General features: G+C 42.6%; 2 protein-coding genes across 3 annotated transcripts; one reads left to right on the forward strand and one right to left on the reverse strand.

Annotated features, from left to right (window-relative positions):
• The first annotated feature begins 625 nt into the window (after window positions 1-625).
• Window positions 626-4321, forward strand: LOC122822555 (MAPK regulated corepressor interacting protein 2-like). Of its 2 annotated transcripts, none has more exons than XM_044101339.1 (6): window positions 626-797; window positions 962-1085; window positions 1162-1231; window positions 1660-1799; window positions 3160-3258; window positions 3988-4321. In XM_044101339.1, exons 2-6 carry the CDS (start codon window positions 1031-1033, stop codon window positions 4056-4058), a joined length of 435 nt encoding a protein of 144 aa, XP_043957274.1. In that variant the 5' UTR covers window positions 626-797; window positions 962-1030; the 3' UTR covers window positions 4059-4321. The 2 variants fall into 2 exon arrangements, with proteins under 2 accessions (XP_043957274.1, XP_043957273.1); XM_044101338.1 differs by having other exon boundaries at window positions 627-745.
• On the reverse strand, window positions 3505-11424 carry trap1 (TNF receptor-associated protein 1). The gene is made up of 18 exons (XM_044101337.1): window positions 11224-11424; window positions 10282-10452; window positions 10109-10191; window positions 9876-10016; window positions 9001-9072; window positions 8642-8802; window positions 8448-8557; window positions 8287-8360; window positions 8018-8173; window positions 7740-7860; window positions 7575-7644; window positions 6396-6543; window positions 6125-6310; window positions 5907-6045; window positions 5745-5830; window positions 5088-5233; window positions 4931-5003; window positions 3505-4837 (listed from the first exon to the last, which is right to left on the reverse strand). Exons 1-18 carry the CDS (start codon window positions 11330-11332, stop codon window positions 4736-4738), a joined length of 2148 nt encoding a protein of 715 aa, XP_043957272.1. The 5' UTR covers window positions 11333-11424; the 3' UTR covers window positions 3505-4735.
• Window positions 11425-11662: the final 238 nt, after the last annotated feature.

Raw genomic sequence — 11662 nt, forward strand, 5'->3', positions numbered from 1 at the left:
CCCCTCTTCTTTTCTTTGAAGAAATTTTAAGACTGGATCCATTGAAGTAATTTCAGGCTTCAGTGAGTCTGGCAGTAATTAGGGGTTAGTTTAACTCTTGAATTTAAACCAAAGAATTCGGTCAATCATTGTTAATTTATGATTAACACAAGAGACTGTACCGCAGTACCAAGTTAGTTTGGACAGCTTTAAGTCCCTCATCAAAAGAAATTGGTTATTCAACAATGAATTATTGAACAAAATTTTTGTTAAAAATACATATTTATTTAAATTTATATGTAAATATTTGGTGACGGACGGGTAGGGTAAAGTCCTGCATTGATGTTAAACCTGAATTTTTACTCAGAAATTTACTAATGAAAATCTGGCCAGAAAAAAGTTACCGATAATCACAGTAAAATGTAAGCAGTTTGTTATCAGCCTGTGTGTGTGTGATAGAAACAGAGCCCTGGGAGCTTTGAAGAAAAATTTTCTTTTTTCTATGCCCAAAATAAACCAGATAAACATCCATTAAATTACTTTAGTTGTTATTAATCGGCCACATTCGGGTTTTTTCCTCCTAAAATTGTGGCTGCAGGGAAAAGGCTCAAAAAGGGGACGCTGTCTCTTTAAGGCGTTAAAGGAGGCGTGTAGGGGACGTCGGCAAGACGCGTCCAGAGTGAATGACTGCCACTGCGTGTGGTTGTGTGACATTGTGACAGGACAAAACTCATCAGAAACAAACGGTTCGGATTCGCGTCTGCAGGTGAAGCAGAATCAGAGGGAAGGGACGTGGGATCAGGAGATGCGTCACGGCGGTTGGTGTCTTTACGCACAGAGGAGCTGCGCGGCGCACCCTTCACTTTCATAAGATTACAAAACAGTTACCCACTCTACTGCAGCCAGCGTGTGAAATCCTGCCTGCCTGACTGACCTACAACCCCGGAGTTTTTTGTTGTTTTTTTCCCCCCTCTAATTTCAGAAGAATGTGTTCACCTTAAAGGCGTGGAACAAAAATTACTGTGAGCAGCGCAGGTGGATTTCCTCCCGCATGATGTACACAATCACAAGAGGTCCCAGCAAACTGGTCACGCAGAGGAGAACAGGTGAGTCTCCCAACATTCAGCACCGTCACACCTTCACTTTTCAGATACGCATGGGTGTTTTTAATTGTTTCTGCAGGACCCACTCAGCAGCTGGAGAGCAAAATAAATGACTTCAAGCACAAACAGACGTCCTGGAACGTGCCGGAGTGAGTAAACCGATTCTTTAAACTCACGTAAAATTAGAGGCACCTTCAAGTTGCCAGAAATGTGAGGGATGTTTTTCTTTCACCTTCTTCCTAAACCTGAGGAACGTTCTGCCTGTTACATTCTGCTCAAGTGAATCTGGGTGCAGCAGTTTAAATCTCCTTAATTCATAACACACCTTAACTTTCTGCCTGTTGTTACCATGATGACTTTGAGGCAGCAGACACGACCCTGAGTGTGTTTGTGTGTGACCTTGGTAGCACATGCTCCCTCTCTCATTCAGCTGTTGCAGTCTGATTTCCACCGAGTCAAGCGTGCTTGAGTTTAGGTTCAAAGGGCAACATTTTCTTTTTTTTTCTTTTCTTTTTTTTTTTTTTGCTTTGTACAGTGAGAACTAACGAAATCTCTGATTTCTCTTTCCACTTGTCAGCCTTTCTGCACCCAGGATAGTTTTCAACCGTCTGAACGGGAAGAAGCACCATCAGCCCGCTCAGGCGCTCCCCGCAGACAGACGGCATGAAGAGGCTTTCTCCCCGGAGCACGAGGAAAACGTGAAGTTCATCTCTGAGGGTGAGGAAGACAAAACTGAGCTTTTTGTTCTCTGCACTGCTGGATTTTGTGAATGAGTTGGCGACTTTTTTTTTTAAAGGCAACGGATCAAACAGCTGCTCTGACACTGATAGAGCAGAGAAACTCTCTCACACCCACATTTCACACTCGTCAGGACTAAAGTGCTGGGGGGGGGGGGGGGGCTTTTGATTTCAACGCACAAGATGGTCTAATTGGACTTTGAAAAACAGAGAATTTGTTTGGGTCGAAACAGCCTGGGTTTTTTTTTTTTTTTCCTACATTCACAGAATCCTTGTGTCTCTAGGAAACCTTGCTTGGCTCGGCTGTTTTTGCTTTCTGTGTCCTGCCAGTTGTTGGCATTGAAGCTCAGCCACAGCAGCCCATAAACAACTCCAGTAACCTTGTGTTTGATTGGACAAGGCCGTAAAGTAGAGCCAGCTCTGTTAAAAAAAATAAAATAAAATAAAATACTGCCGTTTCATTCCCGTCAAACCTTTTCAGTTTTTCACACAACAGCCACAAGCAACAGTGTGTTTTAATAGACCATTACAAAGTAGTTTATTGTTTTTAAGAGGAAGGAAACTAAAGTCCAGTAAGTAAACTCCCTCCAGAAGTCCTGCAATAGAGTCCACCTGTGTGAAATCTAATCTGAGCATAAATGCACCTGTTCTGTGAAAGCTGCAGGCGCTTCCTAGAGAACATGTTAAACAAGCAGCAAAATTAGATGATAAAAAAAGTATTCGAAGCTTTGAATGTCTCGCAGGACAGTCAGAAAAAAGTGTGTGGCTCGATTACAAACATGCCAGAGCAGGGCCTTTCTAAACTGACAGGTTGAACAAGGACCTGTCAAAGTCCAGACCTTGATCCAATTTTGAATCTCTGGAAAGAAATGAAAGTTCAGAAAGTCAGTGTTCAGCCTGCTTGAATTGTGATGCAAAGAATTGGTAATAATTTCCCAAATATTCATCATTTTAGTTTTTAAGACTTTTTTCAGATTTGTCGATGTTTTGTTGTTTTGGCTTTTTTTTTTTTTATAGAATGTACAATTTTTCTGTCACTTCATGGTACCTGGTCCATCATGTAAATCTCATTGAAATACACTGAAGTTTGATTATGCGTTGGATACCGTTGTAAATCCCTGCAGCCACCATAGATTTAATCAGTCACACTGCATGTGGCTGAGACTCTGAATGATTAAAAATACAAACATTTCCCTGCAGTGGCCGTTGTTCTGGTGGACTTTAACCCCCAGCCCCCAACCCTGTGGGTGTGTCACTTTGATGCAGAACCGTTTTCATATTTCTTCATTAAACACCAACTGTTAGACATGCAGTTGCTAAAGGGAGCTGCTTTCATTCAGCCTGGCAGGAGGTGGTTCAGGCGGAGGAAGGTGGAGGAGAGCAGGACTCCCAGACGGCGGTTTACTACAAAGAAACGTCTGCTGGACCACACATGGACAGTGAGTACAGCTGCTTCTCTTCTTCCACCAGTTCGGCTACAAATACACGAAACAGACAAATTATTCAAATGAAGAGTGAGCTTTGCTTTTTATCGTTTTAAAAAGAAACGAGAGGGCATTTGCAAAAGGTGTTTTGAATGTGGCCCTGTCGAAAATGACAAGAAAATATTTCATTTAAATCACTTGCACATTTTTTTAAGTTTTTTTTTTTTTCCCCAATTGCTTTATTTAAAAAAATAAAGCATATCAACACTAGAGGGCAAAACACATTTTAATATCCATAGTTTTTAAATTCATTGCAGTTAACAGGCAAAGTTTATGCAGGAGATATTTTACATGAGTTTTATGTTATCACAATGAAATCTGCAAAATAGTGACACATTTTAACTCTGTAGAGCAAAGCATATCAATGGTGTATTTAATACTTTGTTTTAATAAAAAAAAAGTAGTATTGAGGAATCCGTTGGCTAAATATTTTTCACATCTAAATACAAAATAATTTAAAACGGTGAGCATGTTTTAACTTATGTAGCTTCTGATTACGACCGCTAGAGGGCAGTAAAAGCAGCATAAAAGTCTATGAAAAATTAGTTTTTTGACTTGGTTTTTATTCCAATCACAATACTGAACAGCATGATTTTATGAATCTTTTTTTGGAGCAAATCTTCCAGCATGGCTTTAGATTTTATTTTAGACCGTTGATTCAGATCCTTGTTTCTTCTTTTCCAGGCTTTGTGCCCATAGATCTGGATGAGTGGTGGGCCCAGCGCTTCTTGGCCAACATCGACAAGCTATCCTGACATTCCAGACTGGATCGGATGCTGTTTGCCAGTCAGGAGGTGAGAACTGAGGAACGGCTCACCGAGGAGAAACGAGGCCTGTAGGTGTGACGGCTCAGACGGCCCAGGAATGCTTTAGACGGACCGACAGCGCTGGGACGCTGACCCCAAAGCTGCTGAGAGCTGCTTCAGTGTCTGAGAGACCAGATGCAGGATAAGGTTTCTGGTGGCGTTTCTGGTCACAGCAGAGACAGTTTGAATGCAGTAAAATTGTATTTCCAAGACTTATGGGTTTATCTATTTTTTTTTTTTTTTTATTTCACTGCATTTGTAGTTTCCACTTTAATAGTCAAACAGCTTTATTTGGCAACTGATGGTACCATCCCTAATCTTAAAAGTAGTTTATGAAATGTTTGGAGATTTAAATGTCAGAACAAGACGGAGAAACTTCAAAACTGACTTTCATACACCAGACATGAACGGAATGCGAGTCCATCAAAAATAAACCAAGTTGTTCGTCTCAAAACGGATGAAACGTCTCAAACACTGCAACCAGACGGAGAAGCTGTGTTTTCATTCTGACTTGTGCAGCAACAAATTTCATCCACAGTAGTCTGTACTGTTCTCCTGAACTGTCCTCGGTCAGCCCTCCCTGGTGCTGCGGACGCTTCACTCGGCATCTGAAGCGAGACGAGCCGTCAGTGTTTCTCCAGAGCTCTGGCCAGGAGCTCGTTGAGGCGTGAAATCATCGGCCGGGGGTCGTCGTTCAGGCCGGCTGCAATCATGGCGTTGTCGTAGATCTGAAACCAGCGACGGTTTAGCATCTCCTAATCGGGCGCAGCTGTAGATGTTTAACATTTTGTTTAAAACTAGACGGAAACACGATTCAGTACCTGTTCCAGCAGCAAACCAGCCAGTTCAGAGTTTGTGTCCTTCAGTGAGTGCAGCTTCTTGATCAGATCGTGTCTAACAGGCGAGGAGAGGAATTACAGTTAGAAATCCTTACTTGTTTCTTTTGAATGGAACAAAATGGTCAAATCTGCGTTTTACCCGGCGTTGATCTCCAGGGTGGGCTGCAGGATCTGGGCCCTCTCCTCAGGAGTGCGTGCTAGCTGCTGGGTTCGGAGGAAGTGGCGGGCCGCGCCCATTTCCAGCACCGTGATCATGGCGGGATGAGTGTCGAGACGAGGAGTCAGCTGAGCGTTACAAAAAAATAAAATAAAAAAGGCATTTGTGGAATTATGATTTCAGTTCAAGACATTGCAGCATCCTGCAACAGTATTTACATTTAGCATCAAGGAAAATCGAAGGAGTTCACTGAAATGACTACATCTGGGTTAAAAACTCTTCAGTGCATCATTAAAGTTGGAAGCTGAGTGGAAAAACCAACAACTTAAGGGAGGGAACTGAACAGCTGCTGATTTCATGCTCCCATCATGCATAGTGGCGACTGTACAAGCCTGTGATGCCACAGGGAACGCCGGACACAATCAAAGCTAAAAGGGGTCCAACAAAAATATTAGCACTCATTTTGTTTCAAACTAGAAATGTATATTCCTTCTTCATCACATAAATACTGTAATAAAATCTGTTTAACTTTGTGGTAAGATGACAACATGCCAGACAACTGATGTTCATGGAAAGAAGAGATTTTTTTGGAACTTCTCAGTCTTTGTTCCCTAATGTTGACACCATTCCTGCGGTTACCTTTATGTTTGTGACTCGGGGACCCAGAGCGTTCTTCATCCAGGCCATCAGGTCGTCCGCCTGCTCCTGCGTCAGCCGCTCAGATGCTGCGGTGGAGAAGGAGGCGGGGTTACAGCCGTGAAAGAGATCTCCGCCCGACCTCAACCTGAAGGTGGGGCTCACCTGGCTTGCTGTCCTCAAACTTCTCCTCCTTGTAGTGATCCACCACGATGTCCGTCTCCACCGAGATCAGCTTCTTCTTGTCAAACTCCCTGAGGTGAAGCAGGGTCAGCTCGTCGAACTGCTCATAGCAGAACAGGACCTGCGAGCATAACCAAGTTAACCCTCGTCTGGCCTCTCACTGCATGAAAACATTTTCAATCGCTCGTTACGTCTCCCACCTCCATGTCTTTCTTCTTCATGGCCTCAAAATACGGCGAGTGCTCGGCCAGATGTCTGTTGGGGGCACACAGGTAGTAGATGTTGCGCGTGCCGGCCTTCATGCGGGATCCATACTCCATCAGGTTGGTCTGCTGGCCGGCCGGCAAAGCGGACGACTCGAACCTCAGCAGCTTGGCGATGTCTTCCTGCAGAGCGACAGACCAGCTGGTGAGGGACTACGCTCTGAGAAAAAACCCTGCTGTGCGGGGAGTAACATATCTAATGCAGCACCTTTACGTCCTGTTCCTGGGTGGTAACGATGCCCTCCCGCATGAAGAGCCCGTAGTCCTCAAAGAACTTGTTGTACTTCTCCGGGTCCTTCTTGCTTTGGTCCAGCAGGAAGCGGATCACTCGCTGCTGCAGGACATTTCGAAGCTTTCTGAAAGAGGAGATGCACATCGGCACATATGGTCACCAGGATTCCCAAACACTCCTCTGGTCACGGTTTCAAACTTTTCCAGATGGAAATTTCCAAAAGTTCTCGGCTCCTTTTAGACAAACAGGAAGATTAGTGAATTTACTCTAGATAATATTTAAACTCCTACTAAGTTTTTTGTCTAGATTTTTGCACTGGTTTCTAGTGTAAAAATCTTACTTCACATAGGACAAAGCTAACAAGAAACTTCTGAGCAAGATATAGGAGCATATTTTAAGTAAATAATTAACTAATATTGAAATTTTTTAAGAGCCACTGACAGATTATTTAATTTATAACATTGGAAAAATATCTTGTTATAAGACTTTAAGACTAGAACAAGTAGAAACCAGAGAGGAAGAGTGGATGGACGGTCAACATTGATGGATCCATCTGGGACAAGACATCTGGCTAGAAAATAAATTTGCTGGTTCGAGAAGAGCATTAAAACTCTTTTCTTTTAGCAACAGTTGCATCTAAATAAATATTTAAGTGCGAACAAAAAATCTGAACCAAAGGAGCTTGGAGAGGCAGATTTGTAGAAACCTGATATCAATCTTACGAATGAGATTTTCAAGAAGACAACAAATATACATTTTGTGAATGTAGTAAAAGCTCCACAACATTAATCTACCTGGACTGTATGGTTTAGAACAGGGGTGTCAAAGTCAAATGGACGGAGGGCCAAATAAAAAATTTAGCTACAAGCCGAGGGCCGGACTGATCGAATGTTCATTGAGATTTTTTTAAATGACGCATTTGGTCTAGTGCAGAAGTGCGCGTTGTGAGGATCGAGTGCGCGTTGTGAGGATCGAGAAGTGCGGGCTTGCTGCGGGCCGGTTCTAATATCATCCCAGGGGCCGTAGAAAATCTTCTCGCGGGCCGGATGTGGCCCGCGGGCCTTGACTCTGACATATGTGGTTTAGAACTAAAGATACTCAAGGTGGGAATGAATCAGAAACAAAAGGTTTGAATTGAAAAATACTTTACTCTACCTGATGAGGGCGCTCTCCTGCAGCAGTTCTCTGCTCAGGTTCAGGGGGATGTCTTCGCTGTCCACCACACCTGCAGGCGCAAAAACAAATAGTTACATTCCTGATGTGAAGTGTGAGATGAGCCGAGTAGACCAGCGGGTGGAAAAGTTCGGGACGACGCCGAACCTCGAAGGAAGCGCAGCCACTTGGGCAGGATGTCGGTGGCTTTGGTCTGGATCAGGACCTTCCTGCTGTACAGAGCCACGCTGGAGCCCATCTCTCTGCTCACGTCAAACATGCTGGGTTTCTGTCAGAAGGGACCAGGATAAGTTCAGCTTTATACCATCATAGACAAAATGCAAACCTCATTCAAACATTTTCCTTGTCAAAACAGCTAAAACCGTATTTTTTTCCTCACTTTATTTCCCAACTAAAATTCCCAAAATTCACCAGACACTCCTCACCGCATCAGGGACGTAAAAGATGCTTCGGATGTTGAGCGGCGCGTCGGCGCGGTAGTGCAGCGTGTAGCGCGGCTTATCATAGGCCTGAGCGATGTAGCGGTAGAACTCCTCGTGCTGCCAGTCACTGATTTCTTTAGGCTCCATCATCCACAAGGCCTGGTGGACAAAACCCAAACAAGAAATCCTTTTGAAAGCAGTCAAAAGGTTACAGAGTGTACTCGGTAAGTTTCGCGTTAAACACTGAAGATAACAGAAGGACTGAGGCTCACCTGCAGAGTGTTGAGCCGCCGTCCGTTCAGGAAGATGGGGAAACTAACAAAGTTGCTGTACTTTGTCACAACCTCTGAAACAGATTCATCATGGAGTTGCTGTATGAATTTTATTGTACACAGTTGTGGTTCAACAGATCATGGTGCAGTTTGAGTTTTACCTTTAACTCTGTCCTCAGAGGAAAACTCCTTACAGTCGTCTTTGAGGTGCAGCACAATTTTAGTTCCCTGTTGAACGCCGCTGGCTTCAGCGATCTCAAACAGCCCAGAGCTGAACGGGGAAGTGAAAATGTCCACGTGAAGTTTAACTGTTTTACAAATAAAAACAGAACAAACGTGGTTCCGGTACTCTCACCCGTCGGAGGACCACTTGTATCCGGGAGCGTCCGGCTCTGCAGAGCGGGAGAAGACGTCCACACGGTCAGCCACCATGAAGGCGGAGTAGAAGCCGACACCAAACTGACCGATGATGGTGCTGCTGGCCTCTGCCTGGTTCTGCAGGGCATCCAAAAACGCCTGCAGTGAAGAGAAGATGACAAGAAGGACGTAAACACATCAGTTACAGGACAAGTTCAACTTTAAGATGAACAAGTTCAACATTGTTAAGATGAACTATAAAACACAGAACCACAGCTTAGTCACATTAACGTTTAAAGTCATTTGTCTCCATAACAACCACCATTGGGGTTCACTTTGAGGAACATCAGCGCTGACCTTGGATCCAGAGCGGGCGATAGTACCCAGATTGGCCACCAGCTCCTCTTCGTTCATGCCAACTCCTGTGTCCTATCACAGAAACACATTTTTCACCAAAAAGTTTAATTCAACATGCAGCAGCAGATGACCACCACCAGATGGCAGCACATATGAAAAGTCAAACAACGGAGCAGGGTGGTTTGTCATGTGTTTAATATTTGTAATGGTTAAAATGTTCCTTTATCTTAACTTTATACTTTATAATTTCCAGTCTTTCATGCTACAGCAAATTTGTAGAAGTAAATGGGAAACATCCAGGGTTTTCAAAATGTAGGAATCTGTGAATATCAATTTTCTCACCTATGTCTGAATTTTTTCATACATACCTGAATATTTTTTTAAAACAACTATTTCTTATACCATCATCGATAACTGGACTGCTCTAGATTACTTCTTTGTAAGGAACCTTACAAAGAAGATTACTTATTATCAATACTTTTTGAATGCAAAAAGTCTTGATAATAATAATTGAGCTTTATATGCATTTCAGGGAGTTACAAAACACTACGATTTTCATTTTAGATGCAATTTCTGGTTCACCTCCAGCTTATTTATTTTATTTAACCAGAAAGTCCATTCATAACAGATACAAAAAAAATTATTCCAAATCCTTTAGGGAATGAAAAAAACTACTGGTTGTACAAGCCGTGAAGCAGCTGTGTATCAATAAGGTAAGCAATGTCAAAATTCAAATAAAGTCAACATACCACAGCTTAGTAATGCTAAAACATACAGTGCTGGGATAAATCCAACAATATTTAGATCACATACAAAAGCAATAGCAATAAATTTAAAGGCCAAGATAATTCTCATCTGGCATTAGATGTGGGTACCTGAATGGTAAAGGTTCCTTTAACACCATCAGTCTGCAGGTGGATTTCCATCGGAGCCGTTTCCCCGCCAGCCGTGACCATTTTGTGTCGCAGCTTTTCCAAGGCGTCGCTCCCGTTAGAGATCAACTCCCTGATGAAAACCTGGTGGAATGAGGGTGAGTCAGGAAATAGATACAAAGGAGTGTCGACAATACTTGAGCAAAGCGGAGGAAATGTCTTTCACAACTTCTTACCTCCTTCTCCGAGTACAAAGATCTGGCAACAATGTCCAGAAGTTTCTTTGTTTCAGCCTGAAATTCATGTTTAGAGGAACTACCTGAAAATTTTTTTTAAAGAGTGACACAGAGCTTATGAACCTTGAAGTTCAAGAAGGAGAGAAAGAATAACTTTGCAGCTGTTCAGGCACCTTGTACAGACTCCGTATCGGTGATGATGGTGTGTAGAGGTTCTTCTTCTGGCTCTTTCTCCACTTCCTGAGTGCTGTAGAAGGACTGCTGGGTGAAGCCCAGAGAGGACCACTGAGACCTCCACACAGCGGGCCGGCCGCTCCACCTCTGCTGCTGTCCAACCATGAGCTCTAATGATATAAAGTGCACAAGGAAAGAAAGCTGCAGTATAAAGTATACACAAGAAATATAAACACACATTTTGGACTTCTCGGGAACAGCTGTTTTGGCAGTCTCTTCAAATATTGTGTAAATTGCGACGTTCTTTCTTCACATGCAATAGCTCTGTCCTGACAGCTGCTGTTTTATAGAAAAAACAAAACAAAGTACATCTTGTAAGTTATATGTATGTTTAGCCACAGTCGGTGATGTTTCAGTGCAGCGTCCAACAAAACATTTTACAGTTGTTTACAAGCGGTATGGAGATGCTGCAGTTATCCTCATCACTCATGCTCAGTTAAAAGCCTATCTTTACTACAACTGACCTTTTGTAGTTTGCCAAACTCGTGACTGTGTAGTCTAAAACATAACACCTCTATTTTAAAAATACTTTTTTTTTTACTTTACTTATTGTGTAATGGTATATTTTTATTTTGTACTGTCATGAGCTACAACACGTTACTTAACACTGAAAATATAACTTAGAATGCATCACTGTTTACTTGGTGAACTAAATTCAACAACATTCAAATATGCAGAGTTGAATCAGTCTGTTTTTTCAGTTGATAATTATGCTTGCAAGGAGCTCAGTCAGTCTTTTTTTTCTTTACTCGGTTTTTGTTTCCGAGTGAACAAAACTAATATTTAACCTCATTAGCTGAAGGTTATTAGTAAAAACATGCAGTTCCCAGGTGATGGAGCGAGACTAAGCTAACTGCGCTACCTGACGTAATACTACCTACCTCGCGAGACATTTAGCGTGCTCAGTCCACGCGCACAAGACGTTAACCGTAAATTGGTCCTGTGAGAAGAACCGAGGATGAGGCGAGCCAAGCCGAGGCAGCGGGACATATTGACAGATATTAAAAAGCAGGTGGAGACGAAGAGTCACCGGACTAGGGGACACACGCTGACCGGTGAAGACCGAAGATGAGGCTGCGCTTGAAAATGACATCACCACGGTGTCTAGAAATATGCCTGATGAGAATTGGAGAAATAAAGTTAATATTATTTTTGTTTGAAAACAAATTTACAAACATCTTTAGTTTTAATAAGTGTTTCACTACAAGCATTTTTTTTTATTTTGCATTTATTTTGAGAGGTTACTGTTAACTTTTAAAGGATGCTAGTCTAGTGGCGTTGTTCTTCACTTACTGACAATAAAAACGTCTTGGTGATACA

Source organism: Gambusia affinis, linkage group LG19 (genome assembly GCF_019740435.1).
Source record: "Gambusia affinis linkage group LG19, SWU_Gaff_1.0, whole genome shotgun sequence".
NCBI lineage: Eukaryota > Metazoa > Chordata > Actinopteri > Cyprinodontiformes > Poeciliidae > Gambusia > Gambusia affinis.

What these genes read in the sequence shown, in the direction of transcription:
- LOC122822555 (XM_044101339.1), top strand. Translation starts at nt 1,031, where the DNA reads ATGATGTACACAATCACAAGAGGTCCCAGCAAACTGGTCACGCAGAGG. An exon ending in GGTCACGCAGAGGAGAACAG is followed by an intron (nt 1,086 to 1,161) that starts GTGAGTCTCCCA and finishes TTGTTTCTGCAG; the next exon opens with GACCCACTCAGCAGCTGGAG. An exon ending in TGCTGGACCACACATGGACA is followed by an intron (nt 3,259 to 3,987) that starts GTGAGTACAGCT and finishes CTTCTTTTCCAG; the next exon opens with GCTTTGTGCCCATAGATCTG.
- trap1 (XM_044101337.1), bottom strand. Translation starts at nt 11,332, where the DNA reads ATGTCCCGCTGCCTCGGCTTGGCTCGCCTCATCCTCGGTTCTTCTCAC. An exon ending in TACAAGTGGTCCTCCGACGG is followed by an intron (nt 8,558 to 8,641) that starts GTGAGAGTACCG and finishes TTCCCCGTTCAG; the next exon opens with CTCTGGGCTGTTTGAGATCG. An exon ending in CTGGTTTGCTGCTGGAACAG is followed by an intron (nt 4,838 to 4,930) that starts GTACTGAATCGT and finishes CGCTGGTTTCAG; the next exon opens with ATCTACGACAACGCCATGAT.